The following is a 19,602-nucleotide window of genomic DNA, read 5'->3' on the forward strand; positions in this document are numbered from 1 at the left end:
CTAGAGCTTCTATTGTGGCTTCCCTTTTTGGACGCTCCAAACTGTGGTTAGATCTCTCACTGAGCCTACTAACTTTCTTGCGCAAGTCCTTGATCTTATTTTGTAGCCTCAGCTGCCAGGATGGAATGACTTGAAGCCTTGTTGGCAGTGGCTTAATATCCATCTCCTCCAAGATGACGGAGGCTGTACTGTAGATTAAGGCATTAGTCTCACTGATTGATCCAGTTGAGATCGACTCCAGTGTCAAGTTAATGTCTTCTAACAGCTTCTTAGGTATGGCCTTGCTAACTCTTCGTAGTGGTACCCTGCTTCAATAATCATTAGCAGCTGACATCTTGTTGATGATATTTTTTGCAAGCTCTCTCACCCTTGGGTGAAGGTCCAATTGCATGTCTTCTTCAACCCGTGAGTCAACACATGATCGTGTATCCATGACAGTGTGTGTTGATATGCACTCCTCATTGGTTGAGGTTACTTGGGTGAACTGTTCCCTAATTTCATCTACCTCGAGTTCTGATATGAGGTGCCGCTTGATTATGTTACTCCTCTGAGCTACAAGTTGCTTAGCGGTTAGTGGCAATTCAGGGCGCATGTTTATCCACAGGCGCATGTTTATATATATATATACATATATATATACATATATATATACATATATATATATGTATATATATATGTACATACCAGAAAAAAACCTCAATTGAACCCTGTAACCCTTCATTTTTCAACCATTCCTCTATAGTTCCGATTAATTAGAGATGGTGTTCAAATAGAAGCTGGCGGTGAATTTTTTAAATGACTCGTCAGAATTCTCGGCAGATAAATTTAGCCCTATTACGAGCGAAGCGAATGTCCCTATATTTTGCTCTCTTTTTCCAGTGGAGCGATATTAAACCTTTTGAATGCAATAAATCTGCTAACTTAACTCCAACTTGTCAAAGATCTCTTAATAAATATGCATTGAGAAACTGAGAAATATCTCTACCAGTTGATATCAATTGCTTGCAATTGACCTGCAATGATATTATAGTCTGTGTCATGCTTTGAAATTAGTTAGAACTTTCAATTTTTATTTCATTCTAAATTTGAAGATATATTTTTATTTCATACTCATATCTAACAATTTTGCATCAAAGCTCATTGCACTCATTGATATGTTTGCTACAGTTTGCAGCCAAAACTAGCTTCTTATGTGCAATAGAAAAGGAGTTACGAGCGTCTATTAATTGTATGATCAGATTATCGCAAGGATGCTATTAAATAACATGCTATAAATCTGCATATTTATAAGTTATACAACAATAATCTATTAAATGATACAAATATATATTCATGAACTAGTGACATAAACAAACCGAACTTATATTATATGCAGAAACAAAGATTTACTTTTTTAAAGCAAAAATAATTCCATCGTTTCCTCGGATAGCTGCGTTCTGATTGTTGCTTTTGATGGAACAAACATCTTCTAGTTGCCCAATACCTTCCATAATATCTTCTGGCCTCAAATTATTTTCTGCACTGCTGAACTAGTCAATATTAGCATCCAAACACTTTTTTGGCAGAGCAAAACTTTCATGCGCTGCATTTAGCACCAATGCAACGCGTAAAAGTTTGCTTGCTAAAGGTTTGCTTGCGAAACCTTTAGTCTAAAATTTGCGAACCTGTTTTTATATGCATGTCTTTCGCAGTATTAGAATCGCGTTAAACAAGGAATTATTCTGAACCAGTTAGTAATTATTTCTATGGCGTTGTGTTGAAAGTTCCACCTACCATCATAAATTTAAACCATTTTTATATATGTACATAGTACTGCGAAGTACCAGGACCGCGTTATACAAAGAACCACTATTAGTCTGAGACAGTAATTGTTTCTATAGCGCTGCGTTGAAAGTTCATCTACCAGTGTAATTTTTTATATATGTAAGCTACTTCGAGGTAGAAAGACCGCGTTAAACAGAGAATTACTACTAGCCTGAGACTGTTATTGATTATTGCTACGATGTTGCTTTCAAAACTTCAACGAAAAAAACGAAAAGCTTTGGAATTGGACAACGGAAGAATGAACTGATATTGATATAAATGATTCATTATTAATACAATTTTGTGGCCACTTTTCTACTGATCCGTTGATGTTATGGGCTCAAAAAGATCAAATAATGTCAAAGTGGCGGTCAAATTGAGGCTACGTTCAAATGGAGAGTGGCGGTCAATTTTTCAACCCTTCTCTCAGAGTGGCGGTCAATTGAAGGTGGTGTTCAATTAGAGGTTTTACGGTAAGTCGACCTGTTTTGCTACAATTACAATAAAATTACAACAATTCTTGCATAGAAGTGTGTGTATAAAAAAGTTACTGTTCTACCATCAGCTATCCATCAAAACTCTTAATACGATGATACTGGTACCTCTCCATACTGGCACAAATGTAAAAATGAGAAATTGTACTGCCTTTGTCTGAATGAACAGTGAGAGAATTAGAGGCCATACCTACTCGAGATAATACAATTGTCCGCGTGGAAATTATTGACCTTCACTGCAATTTAGCAATTGAACCTTACAAAAAGCCGGAAATAGAAGTTGACGAAAACACAAAAACGCATCATGTTTCATAGAGTTAATAGAAATTAATTGCCAAATTTTAATTTTGAAAAAATCAATTGTTGATATCGTTTTGCCGAAAACAAATTAGCCCTAATACGGCAAAGACGAAAAAGCGTCGAGCTTCATAGAGCTAAAAGAGTTCATAGAGTTTAAATTAATTTGGTGTGAAAACGGAAAAGGATGTATACGTTATGTAGTAAGAGTGAGCAATTGAAAGAGCTTCAGTTTTCTCGTGGTTAAAGCGCTGGATTATCAAACTGCATTCAAAAACGACGTACGTATAGCGTTATATCTATGATATATACAACTTCCATGACATTTTAGCTCATCATGATAGATCGTCAGATGTGTTGAAAAAACAGAGAACAGGTAGCTGCGCAGCTGTTTATAAATATTTAATTAATGACCAAAGAAGTGAGTTTGAGAAGGTCTTGTAACGACAATGCACATGTATTTTATCTTATATCATTAAAATCCCTGAAACGTAAACGTTATTGGAACGGAATATATATATATATATATATATATATATATATATATATATATATATACAGTGAGCTCTCTTACAATGCAAATGTCCGTTTCAGTAAAGTTTACGTTCTCAAAATGTGTATATATAAATTAATTTATACAAAATTTCACATATTATATTTCCCAATCTAATTGAAGCCAACTCACAGGCACAAAGTGCTGGCAGTCTTCCAACACAACCCATCTTGTTGCTGATGTTATTTCAGGGATGACAACAGGAAGTTGGTTACGCAGAACTTCAATCAATTGAGGCTGATCACAGTTTGGACACATGAGAAGACAGGGTTCACCACAGAATCCATTGCACAGATACGCCTAAAATAAAACAGACCTGATCATTTAGTGCCAATCTAAAGGCCAGGTCAAGCGTATCCAAATTTAATCTTAACTGACAACGACAATCTATTTTGGGATGTTTTGTACATATACAAGCAAAATGATAACAAGCTCTAGAACAATGCATTGACAACCTGGGTAGATAAGCTGTACACATATCCAGATGAGTATTTTACGTTATTCTGCCAAAGCAAATAATTCAGCAAAATTTGAGTTTTTATGACATTAAATCCTCTTTAATGTACCATTTTTAGCGCGCAGAGGAAGCAAGTTACTGATAACCATTTGCTCCAACTTGGTAGCAGTGGTAGGAGTGAAATTAACTAGATTTGTTTGAATTATCGCAATCAAAAGCGGATAAAAGTGTTGAGCACAATTAGCCAAATGAATATTTGTTACAGAAATATATATATATATATATATATCATACTAACATAGAGTTTGTTGAGATATTTGAAAGCAAAGAAATTAATTATTGTATTATTGAAAAGCTAAAGTCAATATTTTTATCATTCATTAAAGCTTTTTGATACTTATGCTTTTTTAGCTATAAAGCTAACAAATTGCTATATAAATGAAATCATATTCTGTACTCATCAGTCTAATCTGAAGTTATGAATAAACTACAACTGTTATTCAAACTCTGGAAGGACTCAGTAATTTAAACCTTTGAAATAGCCATGTTATAAACTTCAATCAAGAATCATAACAGAATTAATAACCATCCTAATGAAAAGGCTCTTGCAGTTGCTTCATTCTGTACTGGAAACAATTTAAAACCTGTAATGGAAAGCGAGAAACCTATATAAAATCCAAACTTCTACCTAGTTTATGTTAGTTTTGTTTCTGACACCTTTTTATTGTAGTTCTACAATAGCACTATTTGTTCCAAATAGTGTGGCAACTATATGATCTACTTGTTGATAGCTTTAACGCTTACACTACCAAATGAATTTCTTTACCGCGGCGTAAGTATTCAGTACTACCTAATTTTTTTAAAAAGAGTGCGTATACATGGTTATAACTTTTGAGCCACACAGTCTTGTCACCAATATTCTTATAGCAAGTTGATCAGTAAAATTTTATATATTAGTTGATACCACAAAAGTATCACAGATGTATTACAGAACAAGAGGGAATACTTTTCATCCAGTTTGAAATGACCATGACCATGTTCGAGTCAGATGATTTATCAATACTATTACAGTCTATCAATTATTACTGAAAAAAATAATTACTCTCATTAGTACTATCGTTCAATTAAAATTCTCTTAAGTCTATAGATCTAAAACTAGTAAAATTTGTGGCTGTAATGCTTTTGACACGCCTGCTAAGATGAAATTGCCATAAAAATAGGTTTTTGCAAAGCGAAACTATGCTCAGGCTGTGAACAAATTTTTATAGGCTCAACAAATACAAATAATTGCGTTTTTTCAATCAAGTATAGATGCAACTGGCTGTGCTACCTGGCATTGCACGGACATGAAATAGCTTATAAGCAATGAGAGGTAATGAAAGTTGTCTGCTACTTGTTATTAGCCTGTCACATTGCCAATGGATAATTTGAGTAAGCTTACTAATAAGAGCTACCCCTATGACGTTACATCATCGCTTTGTGTAGTGACCGAAAGCAGTAGCCTATTTGCTCCAATATAGCGACATACATTGCCTAGCAAATCTATCAAGCCTGCTTGGTTTACTTAGTAAGGTGTTTGACTGGTGAGTGGAAGGTACTGAGATCAAATCTTTTGCTTTCTGGACTCTTAATCCCAAGGCTTTAATAGCTATAGCTGGACGCACATACACACATATACACATACAGACAAACTTTGAGAAATATATACAGTGAAACTTGGATAACTCAAACTTCACGGGACTAAGCAAAAGTGTTCGAGTTATCAGAGGGTTCAAGTTATCAGAGCACTGTCACAAGTCAATGTATTTATCAGTAGATACATGTACATATACAAATTATATATAAATCAAAAGCATACGATTGCTTGTTGCAGGTTAAAAGGCCTCTCATATAAAGTTAAAAAAAAATATCACATAGTATAAATATTTTTCAATCACTCAAGATTTGTTTGTTGTTTTAGGTGATGTGACTGCTAATCTCAGGTTAAAATTGGCAAAACTTGATTGTGGTTAAAATGTTCAGAAAAAAGACATCTTTTTCATCTGAGCATTTTAATCAAGATCAATTTTGCTGATTTTGATTCAAGTTTATCCGAAGGTTATCTCGCTTTTCCTTGCTTTCGAAGGGTCGTCGCAAAGCGGAAGTTTGGTAAAATTTGATTTGTTGCAAACCTTTACAAAAATCGTTAACGAAAATATTTTGCCGATGATGGTAATAACTGTGTCATTTATGTTAACTGTGTTTACTTCTGTGTAATTTATACCGTATCGGCTGCAGTGCCTACTACAGATCTATACTGATTGCAATAGTTTTGTTGGCCATATGAGTTTAAGCATTTTTCTTCATGTATGGGCATGTATTTGTCTTCTGGTATGGCTTCACACATGCCGCTGAATGAAGTGTTAAGCGTGAAGCCATGAATGATTGGTAGGTGTAAGAAGTATGTGCACAATTTATTCCATAGTAAAGCCAGCTGATTGGGTAGTGTAATGGATAGTACGCCAGTCTTCAGAACTGAATGCTTCATGTTCAAATCCAGTGCAAAGTAATTTTTTATTTCTAGCTCAATGTCTAGCAGGGTTTTATATTGAGTAATAAGAAGAGATGAACTAAGTGATAGAGCTTAAAGATCTATCCAGAGTTTAAAAGATCTATGGTAAGAATAGCTCTATGTAAACCTGGTGAGTAAAGATTTATGACAAGAATAGCTCTATGTAAACCTGGTGAGTAAAGATTTATGGTAAGAATAGCTCTATGTAAACCTGGTGAGTCAATTGAGTGGTTTACTGGTAGCATCTTACTAGTTGACTCTATTTGGGACCTTTTTTATATAATATCACTAGATGAATGCATGGCGTTGCCCGGGTGATGAAAAAGTTCTTACGCAAAAGAATTATTTTTATTTAAAATATATCACATTTACCATGCTAACTTTTGAACTTCATATCATAAGAAATGTGTTTTTGTGCAGTTCGAATAAATTAAGTGAAAAAAAAAATAATGAGTACATGAAAGTGTATTTATAAAAGGTTTACTGTTGAAGTAGAAGCTCAAGGTGTATTCAAAGTTATGATGAACGGTATTAATACCTTTGATACTGGTACAAAAATAAAAATGAGATATTGGACTTTCTTGGTCTGATACTTTGTCTGACTGAGCGGGGAGAGAATGTGGAGACAATCATTACTCTATTCAAAGTATTTAAATTCCTACTCTAGTAAAGCACTTAGCTGTTACAGATTTACCGAAACCGGAAATATATGAATGTAAAGATTGAAAATTCCAAATTAAGAAAGTATGTAGTGATAAAAAAATGAGCTTTTAAAAATATTAAAAAAAAAACAAACGCAAAAGGTAATATTAATTAAAAATAAAAAAGCACATTTGGCATGAGTAATCCTGAAAAGTATATGCAGAGGATGATATACATCATTTTTATCGTAAGAGCAATGAAAATGATAAGAATGGCTTAGCCTTGTGGTTATGTGCGCTTGTTAGCAGACTTGTGATTTGAAAGTCATGAGTTCAAATCTACTAGGAAGGTAATTTTTCATTGCTATAACTAGACAGACAAATGACAGAAAACATTGACATTGATATATATGTACATATAATGTTTGAATACGTAATCTAGCAACAAAAGAGCTTCGACAAATGTCACAAAGCTGTCTAGTATTTGGGAGTAAGTAAAAAAAAATTTTATTACATGCAATAAACAATATAAATTTTAATTCATTCCTATTTCATTGCCTACCGGTGACTAAGGCATCAACCACCATACAAATAGGGAAGGTGAATCAGGACGCTACTACAGAACCGAGAACAATATTTGTAGAACCTCTGTACTAGTGATACACCCTGACAGCGTCAGGAAAGTCATGATAAACAAACCCACCTATCAGGCAGCCACTGCAACAGGATTAAAATGTTAGCATGCCACGGCCTGCTTTGAAAATACTGAATACCATTTTCTTCCTGTCGCGAGAGTGAACCTGGTCTATCAGAAGCTAGAACTCACTTAAACACTTGCTTGCAGCCCTATGGAAAGCAATAAAGATTCCAAATTCATAAGAACTTGCTGTCTATTCATCTCTAAGAACATCGGTGTATTGCAGGAAAGAGAATGAACAAGTACATGGGTTTGCAAGTTATCTACTTGGTATCATAGTTTATATGTAGTCTATACTAGCAGCTTACCCCGTGACAAAACTTGCATACAATCATCTTGTCACATGACTTGTCACATGGTACAATAGAGCAAGCATCTCCACAGTCTCTCTCACACTTGCCATGCTTGCATCCTAACTGACAGTTAGTGTCCTCAGTTGTTATGATAAACTCGCAGGTGCTTGAACAGTCCTTAGAGCACCAAACACCATGGCTACATCTACAAATGCAGTTCAATTTTATTGACCACTCTCATTAATTAATAGAAAAGCTTTTACAGTATTTGCCTAAAACGCTTTCCTTTAGAATGTTGGCAGCATTTCTACACATAAGGCAGTGCTTTCCTTAAAGTCGGGTAAGGTACGCCCTTATGTGACCTTTCCTTAAGGTCGTGTAAGATCGCACCTTCTACGACTGATAAGGGCAATCTCACAACTCTTGTTTTAAATGAAACAAATTAAAAAACAATTTTAAACAAATATATTCAGAATATATGAAAACAATGTTATTGGAAGATGTCAATGTTGTTGTCTAAAAAGAGTCAACTGTATTACACAGCATGCAAAACATGATCTTTGACTTTTTTCTTGCTTCTTCTTTTTTATAACCTGATCAAGTGGTTTTTGTTGGTGAGTGAAATGTACAGATTGTTTTCAGAATTGATGACGTTACGATATTTATTTTTGATCTACGGAAGAGATGAAAATCCAGGTTTACATAAGTGAGTTGTTATGATGACAAACATACTTTCTTCATATTCGTGATTGATACTTAACTCCCACGCTCCCCCACGAACAACAGCTCGCACCACTAATTGGGAAACTCTGACATAACGATATGTGGTTGTAGTTTTCCTATCTTATAACATAAACTTTTGGTAGTTGCTCAAACTTTTTTATTGGATTAGTTCCTCGGCCATCAATAGATTAATTGGCGTGTCAAATACATACTACAGAGAGCCGAATATAAAGAATAACTCTATGGTTGTATTTTTGTGTAGGATTAGACAAGTGCTTATAGCGTACTCAATTATATATGATTGATTGATACTATTGATGATTGTTACTTTCTCAACGTTTTGTGAAGCGTACCTCTCTAAGTTGTGTAGTAAACAAGTTTTTTATTATTAGACCAGTGACAGTTCAATAGTTCGATAGTACTGTAGCTGCTGTAGTGAAAAGGTCTAAAGGATATCTCACTCAGATTTGAGAACATATTTGATTATTAAATGATTGTCATATATTTAAACAGAAAAACATGAAAATTTCTTTTTTAATTAATTTTTTACACCGACGGCTAATTCTTAACTAATAACCTACATGCTACTTTAGCAGGCCGTCACATTGAGATATCTTTAGTAAGTGGGATTCAAGCTATAATTTTTATTACACACAGTAAGAAACAAAGCAAAAAGCAGAGATGGTCACTCTCGCTAACACGCTTGCTTGAGGAACCCTTAAGGCTCATCTCACAAATGAATTGAATTAATTCTCTGGTATCCTTTACTTACTGTAGAATCGTATTGATTCAGAACATTCTACCAGTAAGAATTGAATCTGCTATTTACTATCATTACTATTATCTCCAATAAGTAAAATGACTCAGTGATGATTTTGATTCAAAGTATGAGCTTTATTACAAGTAGCAAAAAATAGGTTTCGAAGTACACCCTTCCTCAACCACCTTTTAAACTCATCCCAGCTTATTTAATATGATCAAAATATTTTGCAAGAACTTCTTGGTGTCCTCTTTTGTTTCCACCATGGCTGCCAATTTTCTTGTTACCTGTCATTATTTTCAACTTCATATTGTGTGCACACATGGTGGTAACTAATGAGTCTGCTAGCCAATATCGACAGAGGTTAATAAAAACTTGGTCAGTGATCATTAGAAAATCACGTTGTATATTACCCAATCAGCAATCCAGTAAAAATTCTTAAAAATTTAATTTGTTCACATTCAAATTTTCAATGACTATTCAATTAAATTGGCCAATCAGCAAACCTTCGCATGAGTACAGTTTTATTTTTGTTTGTGTGTAAAACGCTGACTGGTAAATTGGTATAGTGGAACCTCGGTTCTCGAACATAATTCGTTCCAGAAGATTGTTCAAAAAACGAGTTGTTCAAGATCCGAAACAAGTTTTCCCATTAGAATTAATATATGTAAATTTTAATCCGTTCCAAGTCGAGAAAACAACTTCAGCAAAGTATTATTTTAACATTTTATACCATAAACTGTACTCTGTACTACAACATATAAATAAAAACGGTAAATATAGATCGTGTTTATTTTTAATAAAAAAAATTCTATCTATAATGATGAAAAAAAACAAAAACAAAAGTGCATATTTTGTATGTTTTTCTCTTAAAACATCAAAAACATTAAAAGTTAAGATAAAATAACGAAAATTGCAGAAATTGATAATGAAACAGCAAAAAAATGCAACAGATCAGTTACATCAGAATTCAGGTGTAAAAGAAAATATAAACAACAATGGCACGTTTACTTCACATCTTTGAAGGAGAATCCTCCAAAACATTTTAAGGGGACCTCGACTAGACGAGTTATCTCCCTAGCAAATCTCTTCGGTAGAGGCGCGTCATTCCAGACAGTTTCTTCCTTTTTGTAAAGAATTTATGAAGCGTAACTTGCTTCTCCCTGCGTTAATTAATGTTCCCATGCCGTTGCCGGAGCTGTTCCAAAAGTTTAATTCTAATGCGCATGCTCCAGTTTGGTTGAGAACCGAATTTATGTTCAAGATCCAAGACAAAGAAATCTCAATTTTTTTGGTCACAAACTGAATTGGTCAAGAACCAAAGCGCTCGAGAACCGAGTTTTCACTGTAACTCGTGGTTTTCATTTGCTGTTAAGTGTAGATAGTTGGAATAAATAATAAAATTAACTTTATTAAATGTTTACAGCTTGATGAATACTCATTTTAAGAGAGCATCAAATATATTGTTACTAATGAAGGCTAAAAGTTTATGTTGAGCTTCCTAAAAAATTTATAAACAGTAAAAACATTAAAACAATTTGCCTACTTTCTTCGACTTTTCATACATAATAAAATATTTAATATTTCACAAACAAAAGGGGCCAAAATATGTCTGTAATAGCCGTTTCGAAGTAAATCACAGAAGAAATTGTATTTATGTTTGATTTCATAGTCAAGTTTTTCTTATAATGAAATCCAAGTAAAATGACACCAAAAACTTTCACAATTCCACAACTTTTATTGGTATTGATCTTTGCCATGGAAAGCAGAAAATGGACACATTTTAATCATGTATCATCCCATGTACACTCAAGGTAATATTGATTAGGACCTACCACTAATAATGCAATGCAACGCAAACAAATGACAAAACTTTTTGCAAGTCGATAGCATTATGACAGCACATAAATATAGATAAAGATATCTACACAGTTCTACACATCTAGCCAGCATTGTACCAAAACATTTTGCATGCTGCAGACATGCTACTGCCAAATTATTTTACTAATGCCAAAAATTTTTACCTTCCCAGCTTGTGACATAGCGGTTGATGAAAACACAGATTTTATTGAGAAATATAATGAACTCAATACACAAACTTATGAAAACTTTGTTTGTTCTGTATAGCCTTACCTGATAAGACAACTCTGATTGCAAGATCGACATCCGCCATAGTCGGTGCAGTCTTGACATGGTTTATTACAGATATGGCCGCACTGTAATCTTTTCCCACAAATCTCAGGACAACTTTGGTGCTGATCGCCACTAAATGGACACATTTAAATGATACATTCAAGTATTACATTATTAACTATTGTTTTACATTTAAATACACTAAATACCACTTGAAGTTTGTTTTAACCACAACATGACTCTTTCAATAATAGTTGTTCAGATATAGTTAGACCTACCACTTATAACAGGTACAGTTAGACCAACCACCTATAACAGGTACAGTTAGACCTACCATTTATAACAGGTACAGTTAGACCAACCACTTATAACAGGTACAGTTAGACCTGCCCCTTATAACAGGTACAGTTAGACCTACCACTTATAACAAGTACAGTTAGACCTACCACTTATAACAGGTACAGTTAGACCTACCACTTATAACAGGTACAGTTATACCTACCACTTATAACAGGTACAGTTAGACCTACCTCTTATAACAGATACAGTTAGACCTACCACTTATAACAGGTACAGTTAGACTTACCACTTATAACAGGTACAGTTAGACCTACCACTTATAACAGGTACAGTTAGACCAACCACTTATAACAGGTACAGTTAGACCTGCCCCTTATAACAGGTACAGTTAGACCTACCACTTATAACAAGTACAGTTAGACCTACCACTTATAACAGGTACAGTTAGACCTACCACTTATAACAGGTACAGTTATACCTACCACTTATAACAGGTACAGTTAGACCTACCTTTTATAACAGATACAGTTAGACCTACCACTTATAACAGGTACAGTTAGACTTACCACTTATAACAGGTACAGTTAGACCTACCACTTATAACAGGTACAGTTAGACCTACCACTTATAACAGGTACAGTTAGACCTGCCACTTATAACTGGTAAAGTTAGACCTGCAACCTATAACAGGTACAGTTAGACCTACCACTTATAACAGGTACAGTTATACCTACCACATATAACAGGTACAGTTAGACCTGCCACTTACATGTATAACTGGTACAGTTAGACCTTCCACTTATAATAGGTAAAGTTAGACCTGCCACTTATAGCAGGTAAAGTTAGACTTGCCACTTATAACAGGTTTAATTAAACCTACCATTTATAGCAAGCTCCAGGGCACTTGTGACCACATGTCAGCATGAAGTTACATGGTGTGTCACAGCGATAGCTGTACTTCATACTCAAGTTTGACAGACAGCTCATAATCTCGGTAGCCTCATGACATTTCATCAGTTTAATCTCATCACATTTAGAGCACATCTTTTCAACTAGTGCTTTGCAAATCTCTGTACATTTCTCTGAGCACCTAGAATTGCAGCAAACGCAGAGAGAACAGTAAAACGAAACATAATGAACTAGTGGCAATACATGTGTTTAACCTATGAACTAATGTATCAATTCCATATGATTGTATAAGATAATCGATTTAGAAGATCCAGTTCAATATTTGAATAGAAACTTTCTGCCGGATCAGAAAATCGTTTTGTGAGCTGATGTTTATTAGATCAGAGCTCCAATATAAAAAAAACACGAAAATATCTAGGTGAGGTGCAACTATAAATGTCAGTCGCACTTTCGCTTGAATTTGAGCGTTTAACTGCGATCAAGTTTATGAACTTACAATAGCAAGTGATTAATAGAAAAGTGTCCACAAAATTGTACTAATAATGAATACTTATAACAATCAATTATATCGTTGTTTCTGTTTGTATCGAAGTCTGTTTTCTAACTCCAAAGCTTTACAGTTTTTGTTTATTTCAAGCTTGAAACATCCTGGCAACATAATAATACATGATGATCCTAGTCAGATCATCTAAAACAACAACAATCACATATAAAAGAAAACTACTGATAATTTCTGAGAAAAATCTACTAAATTTTGTGTAAGTTTACCTACAAGGTTGAGCATTTGTTTAGGCTAATCAACAACAACTATTAGTTTTCATTATTAGCAGCAATTTATTAGTTTACTTATAGAATATAGCGATGTAACAATCTATTTTTTCACAAGCAGCATTTTTATAGTTTTTTTACAACTACTTTTAGTTGGGGATGATACCCTACAGGATGAAATTATTCGCGGAAGTAAAGTTCACGAAAATTGTCTTTTCAAGCATATTCGCGGACCAAATTATTCGCGGATGAACACATTCGCGAATAAATTAATCCGTGAAAGCAGCTAGTAATAGAGTAAAACCTTCACGTGCCTATACCAAGTGTTTAGGTTTCTGTTTAGCTGAGAATTTTATGTCAATCGTGCTAAGCTATAAGTTTTTGGCAGCATCCAGAGGTTTTCATGAATGTTCATCCATTTGGAGGCCTTTGGTGAGCTAACAACTTGTGGTAAGTTATGAGTTTTTTCAATGTAAAGAACTGCAGGAGATTTTTTTTGATGAAGATGCCGTGCCGAATTCCGAATAACTTGTGAAAACCTTGAAAAATCTTGTGAAGAAGTGTGATGCATTGGCAATGGGCTTTACTCAAAGTCCTGGCAAAGATTTTTAAAAAGTTTGGAATTCAGCTACGTTTACTAACTATGCCTAGCGGCTAGTTTTTAATTTGAGGTAGTAGAAAAATAAACCTAATTATTCGCAGATTTTAATAATTTGCGGATTTGACTGTACGCGAACTCGCGAATTATTAAATCCATCGAATATTTTCATCCTCTAGGGTAAATTAAGCCCTTGCGGTTGCAAATATGATGCATCGTGCAGAATTAAAACAACCTGCTTAGTGCAATAGTTAAATAACAAACCTTAGTGAGTAAAGGACTTGCTGAGACCTTTTACTACTCCCAAGATATACAAACCACTTTAGGGTATAAAGCTTTATATATTAGCAATCTATATACATAAATCTAAAAGTTTGTCGTTTTTCATCCCGATGTCTAGTTGCAGCGATCAAGTTTTAGGAATGAAAAATCCGCTTGGTACTGGACTTGAACTCGGAACCTCCAGTTCTCTAAACAGGCATACTACCCACTACACTACAGTTGGCGACATTAATTAGTAGTTGTGCACATACTTATTACATCGATTAAAATACTCACGGTTAAAGTGCTAGGGGAAAATACTATTGGTTACTTCTAACTTAGCTTATTAGCTACTAGATGCCTTAAAGATTAACACGCGTAATGTAACCATTATTAAGCTGGCTTCAGACAGGGCTCTTATTATAATCAAAACTTAGACTACCATAAAACCTCTATTCGAATGCCACCTATATTTGACCGCCATTATAGAAAAGAGATTGAAAAATAGAGCGCCAACCTTTAATTGAGTGCTACCTCTATTTGACCGCCACTTTGATATTCTTTGATTTTACGAACCCATAACAGCAAGTGATCAATAGAAAAGTGCCCACAATATCGTACTAATAATGACTCCGTTACATCAATAACAATCAACTCTTTTGATGTTTCTGTTCGTATCAACGTCCTTTTTTCAAATCCAATGCTTAAGGATTGTTTTTGTTAAAATTCTGAAAGCAACACCCATTGCAATAATTAATAACTGTATCAGGCTATCAGGCTAATAGTAGTTCCTTGTTTAACGCGGTTTTGATAGTTTGAGGTATGTGAACAACAGTTTAGAAATTACAATGGAATTTGTATTAATCCCATGACCAAATGAGCGGAGCGAACGTTTGAGAGTTTTATGATAAATGCATGTGCACACAACTCACGAAAATTATTCATCAACTACGCCGCAAACCCTTGTACCAAAATCTCATCAACAAATTTGATCATTTTTCAATGGGGTCGTTTAAGTATAATAATGATACAAATGCATAAAAGCATTTAAATATGTTACCAAGTCTTTGAAAATTGTCGACATATTCCCAAACCTTACCCATCTGACCGGATTATACACAAATAGACAAAATAATTTGGCCAAAAAATCATTATTAAAACTTGCCAAGCCTTGCTTTTATTAAAATTAAGACCGGCAAACGAACCGCCGAGCGGCAGAGAATAGAACCATTAAGTCGTGCGCATTTCACAAAAGAATAACGTGCACATTTCACCAGTCTATAGCATTGGCGAATTGCCGAAGGTTTCTGTAATTAACGGAGAAGTACTGAAATCATTTCTTTTTTGCCGATTTCAAAGTAACTGACATTTTGGAAACTGTTGAGTACTTTGGTATTTTAACTGATGGCCAAAGCAGTGAAAGTGAAGGAAATGACGATGATACTTTTTTCTAACGATTCTTATGAGATTATTACAATATTTAATTATAAGTTTGGATGACTATTGAAGTGTTATAGTCACACTAACAACATCAATGATGGGCAATATGTTACTGTTATTATTTTTTCTAAATAGCTTTGTTAAATAGATTTTCTAAAAATCTATATAAATATCACAACTTCTTGATACTTTTAGCTATGACGTTTTGAAATGTAAACAAAATTGTGCATTGGTTTTCTATTATTACTGTATTACTGTATTAATAATATTGGTTATTCTAATAATATCAGTGCATTTTACTTCTAATATTGCATTTCTCCTATTGCAGGGAGAGAGATATAAACATATAATCTTTTCCTTTCATTATTGCTGTTTGTCATGACCAAACACTTTTTTAAATAGATTTTCTAAAAATCTATATAAATATCACAACTTCGTGATATTGTTAGCTATGACGTTTTGAAATGTAAACAAAATTGTGCATTGGTTTTTTATTATTACTATGCTAACAATATTGGTTATTCTAATAATATCAGTGCATTTTACTTCTAATATTGGCCAAGATTGCATTTCTCCTATTGCAAGGGGAGAGATATAAACATATAATCTTTTCCTTTCATTATTGCTGTTAGTTGTATATAATAACCCCCACACCCAGTGCAATACAGCTACCATTGCAGTTATCCTATTGCACTGCAGTGCCATTTGACTGGTAATATTGCATTTCTCAACCATCAGTACCCTTTCTTTTTCCCAATATCACTTTGGTCGTGGGCTGTATGACAAGGGAATTTCTAGTATTTTGTACTTTGCGCATGAGCAACACGTAAAAGTTATGCTCTGCCAAAAAGTTGGTTGGATGCTGTAATTGACTAGTTCACCGGTGCAAAAAATTTGAGGCCAGGAGACACAGTGGAAGATGTTAAAAGGATAGAAGCAGATTAAATGGTTTCATACAAAAGCAACAATCAGACCGAAACTTGCCAAGTAAACTATGTAGATGTTTTGTTTTAAAAATGTTAATTTTTTTCTGCATGTCTTATAAATATGGTTTGTTTATGTCCCTTGTTATTGAATATATATTTTTAGCACTTGATGGATTATTATATAACATATAGATTTGCAGATTTATATTATTTAGACTTACAATGGATCGACACTCATAACTCCTTTTCTATTGTGCATAAAAAGTCAGTTATTGCTGCAAACTATAGCAAGCATATCAATGAATGCAATAAGTTGTAATGCAACATTGTTAGATATATTTTAAAATAAAAATATGCCTTTAAATTTAGAATGAAATAAAGAATTGAAAGCTCCAACAAATTTCAATGCAAGCTATAAGATCATCGTAGTTTTATTGCAAGCAATAGATATCAACTGCTAGAAGTATTACTAAGCAACCAAATGCATATTTATTTAGAGATCTACAACAAATTGAAGGTAAGTTGGTAGATTTCTTGCATCTAAAAGGGTTAATGTCACTCCCTCTGAAGAAGAGCAGAGCGCAAAATTTAGGAGACATCCGCTTTGCTTCCATTTGCAACTTCGCTTTGCTTTTGATTTATGTTCCGAAAATTCTGACAAGCTATTTAAAAAATACAATGCCACCCTGTATTTAAACCCCACCTCTAATTAAGTGCCATTATAGGGAAAAGGTTGAAAAATAGAGCACCATGGTGTTTAAATAAAGATTTTACAGTAGCTTAAGTTACTAGCTCAAGCTACTCAAATTTACTGGGTAATTATTTTATGAACTGTGCTATGCCAGGCATTCATTTAGCAAATATATAAAATATAAATACAGTCAAGGTGTGTACAAATATGAACTGCAATGTAAGACTTTTCCATAGCCTGCCTTCTCTTGGCTCATCAGGCCAGAGAGTGGGTCAAACTTCATACACCTAGGGTTTGACCCAGTTTATACACTCAGTGTTTGACCCAGTTTATGTACCCAGCGTTTAACCCAGTTTATACACCCAGTGTTTGACACATTTTATACACCCAGTATTTGACACACTTTATACCCCCAGTGTTTGACACACTTTATACCCCCAGTTTTTGACCCACTTTATACACCCAGTGTTTGACACGCTTTATACACCCAGTATTCGACACACTTTATACACCCGGTGTTTGGCACACTTATACAGCCTATATAATTGATTTTAAACCGGGCAGTCAGATCACCTCAAACATTAAAAGCAATGGCAAATGATAAAAAATACTGATACTTTTTGATATTATCTACAGAACTTTTGTGTAAGTTAATCATTTAAAGAACAAAAAGTTGTCATATGGAGGAGAAGAATGACAAATCCTAAGACGCTCACCTATTTTGACAGCTGTGTTCACAAGGTAAAACTTTAGAGCAAGGCTCTAGACATGGTGCAATATAGCCCTTTCGTGTGAGCTTATGACACTGTTCTTCGCGATCGTGGCCACATGGTAGAGTTGTTTTCAGCTTCTTCCAACAAGGTGGACACTCTTGGTGGCACATGGCTACAATAAACTACCATCATTAAACTAAACCTTAATTTCCCTAGAAGCTGCTTCATGGTTCAGTTTTTGGTAACTCTAAGAATCTCATGTAGTGGTATTGGTAGTTCCATTAGCTTCATCGAGGTGTATAGCTCTAGGGCTTTCGGTTAATAGAGTAATCTCTCACCACTTTGTTTCTTCAGTTCTTTGCAAGGAGAACTGGACACACGAAAGAGTATTAAAAAATTTGAAAATAAATGAAAATAAAATGAAAATACATAGAAGTCCCTCATTCTATGCCCAGTGAGATTAATTTGCAGGCATGTTTGTGTTGCCACAGTTTGCTGTTTTTTTGGTACACTTTGTAAAGTGTAAAAGTGAAGAGTGCTTGTTACACCATAATCATGCCTGTTAGATGCCCTCAATTCTCCAAATCATCCAATAAACTAAGATAAATTTTTTTACGAATAATAAAAAGTGACTTTATTAAATATGGGTCTATTAGTTTCTATGTCACTATTTCTATTTTTACTTATCGTGGAGGAGGAGCTAGCGAAATGTGAGAGATTACACCAAACGTTATAAAGCAAGCATTTGTTATGGCATAGAATATAAATAAATACACATTTTTAAACACTGTAAACATTTAGTTTACATTGTTTAAATTTTGAGTTGTTCTCTCATGTATATAATTACTAACCTATTGCCATATTCTCAGATTACGCAATCAAACATCGGCATGCAGAGTTGATACATTTTAATGTTTGCTTTGTATGCCACAACAGTAAAAATGTCAAAAATATTCTCACAAGAATACTTTTTTTATTCGGTTTAATTTATTTCAGATCCTAAAAAGCAATGATAAATACTTATAACGTTACTAAGTATTTATCGTTGCTAAATACTTTTTTAACGTAATAAGATAAATACTTATTACGTTAAAAAAGTTACTTATAACATTAAAAATACGTTAAACAATGCAACTAAATGTAAAAGATGAATTTTAGGTAATCCTGAGTCAATAAAGTAATAACTATCAAAAGGTTTTTATTGTAACTCCACCTTAGAGAGATGCGCAGAGGCATGCGAATGGAAGAGTTGGCTTTGTGATACAAAAGCCCGGCCAGGGAAGAAAGTAACATCAACTTAGACTAAAATTAACTTAATTTAAAGATATATATTTTATTGTTTTTGATTTTGATTTTATTATTTTATAGAGCTTTTACACTTTTACTTCCTAACCTTAATGTTTCAAGAAACTTGGTATGCCTAGTGTTTAAAACTTCTTTGTCTGTTGAGACAAATATTTACGTTGTATGTTAAAAAACTCTTGTCAAAGGATTGTAAGTCTAAGTTTGTCTGTATTTTCTATTTTAGCTACTCTAGTTTCATCTGTCTCCTGTAAAGCTAATTAAGCAGCTCTGCTGACACTATTATATGCAA

At 34.0% G+C, this 19,602-nt stretch overlaps 1 protein-coding gene across 1 annotated transcript in view; it reads right to left on the reverse strand.

Moving 5' to 3' along the window:
- Window positions 1-19,602, reverse strand: part of LOC137404910 (NFX1-type zinc finger-containing protein 1-like) — an 89,522-nt gene that overhangs the window by 12,578 nt on the left and 57,342 nt on the right. The window contains exons 25-28 of the mRNA XM_068091137.1: window positions 11,403-11,534; window positions 8,098-8,185; window positions 7,802-7,991; window positions 3,280-3,447 (exon numbers count right to left, since the gene is read on the reverse strand). Coding sequence (XP_067947238.1) covers window positions 3,280-3,447; window positions 7,802-7,991; window positions 8,098-8,185; window positions 11,403-11,534 — 578 coding nt within the window. The remainder of the gene's footprint in view (window positions 1-3,279; window positions 3,448-7,801; window positions 7,992-8,097; window positions 8,186-11,402; window positions 11,535-19,602) is intronic.

Source organism: Watersipora subatra, chromosome 9 (assembly GCF_963576615.1).
Source record: "Watersipora subatra chromosome 9, tzWatSuba1.1, whole genome shotgun sequence".
In the NCBI taxonomy this organism is placed as follows: domain Eukaryota; kingdom Metazoa; phylum Bryozoa; class Gymnolaemata; order Cheilostomatida; family Watersiporidae; genus Watersipora; species Watersipora subatra.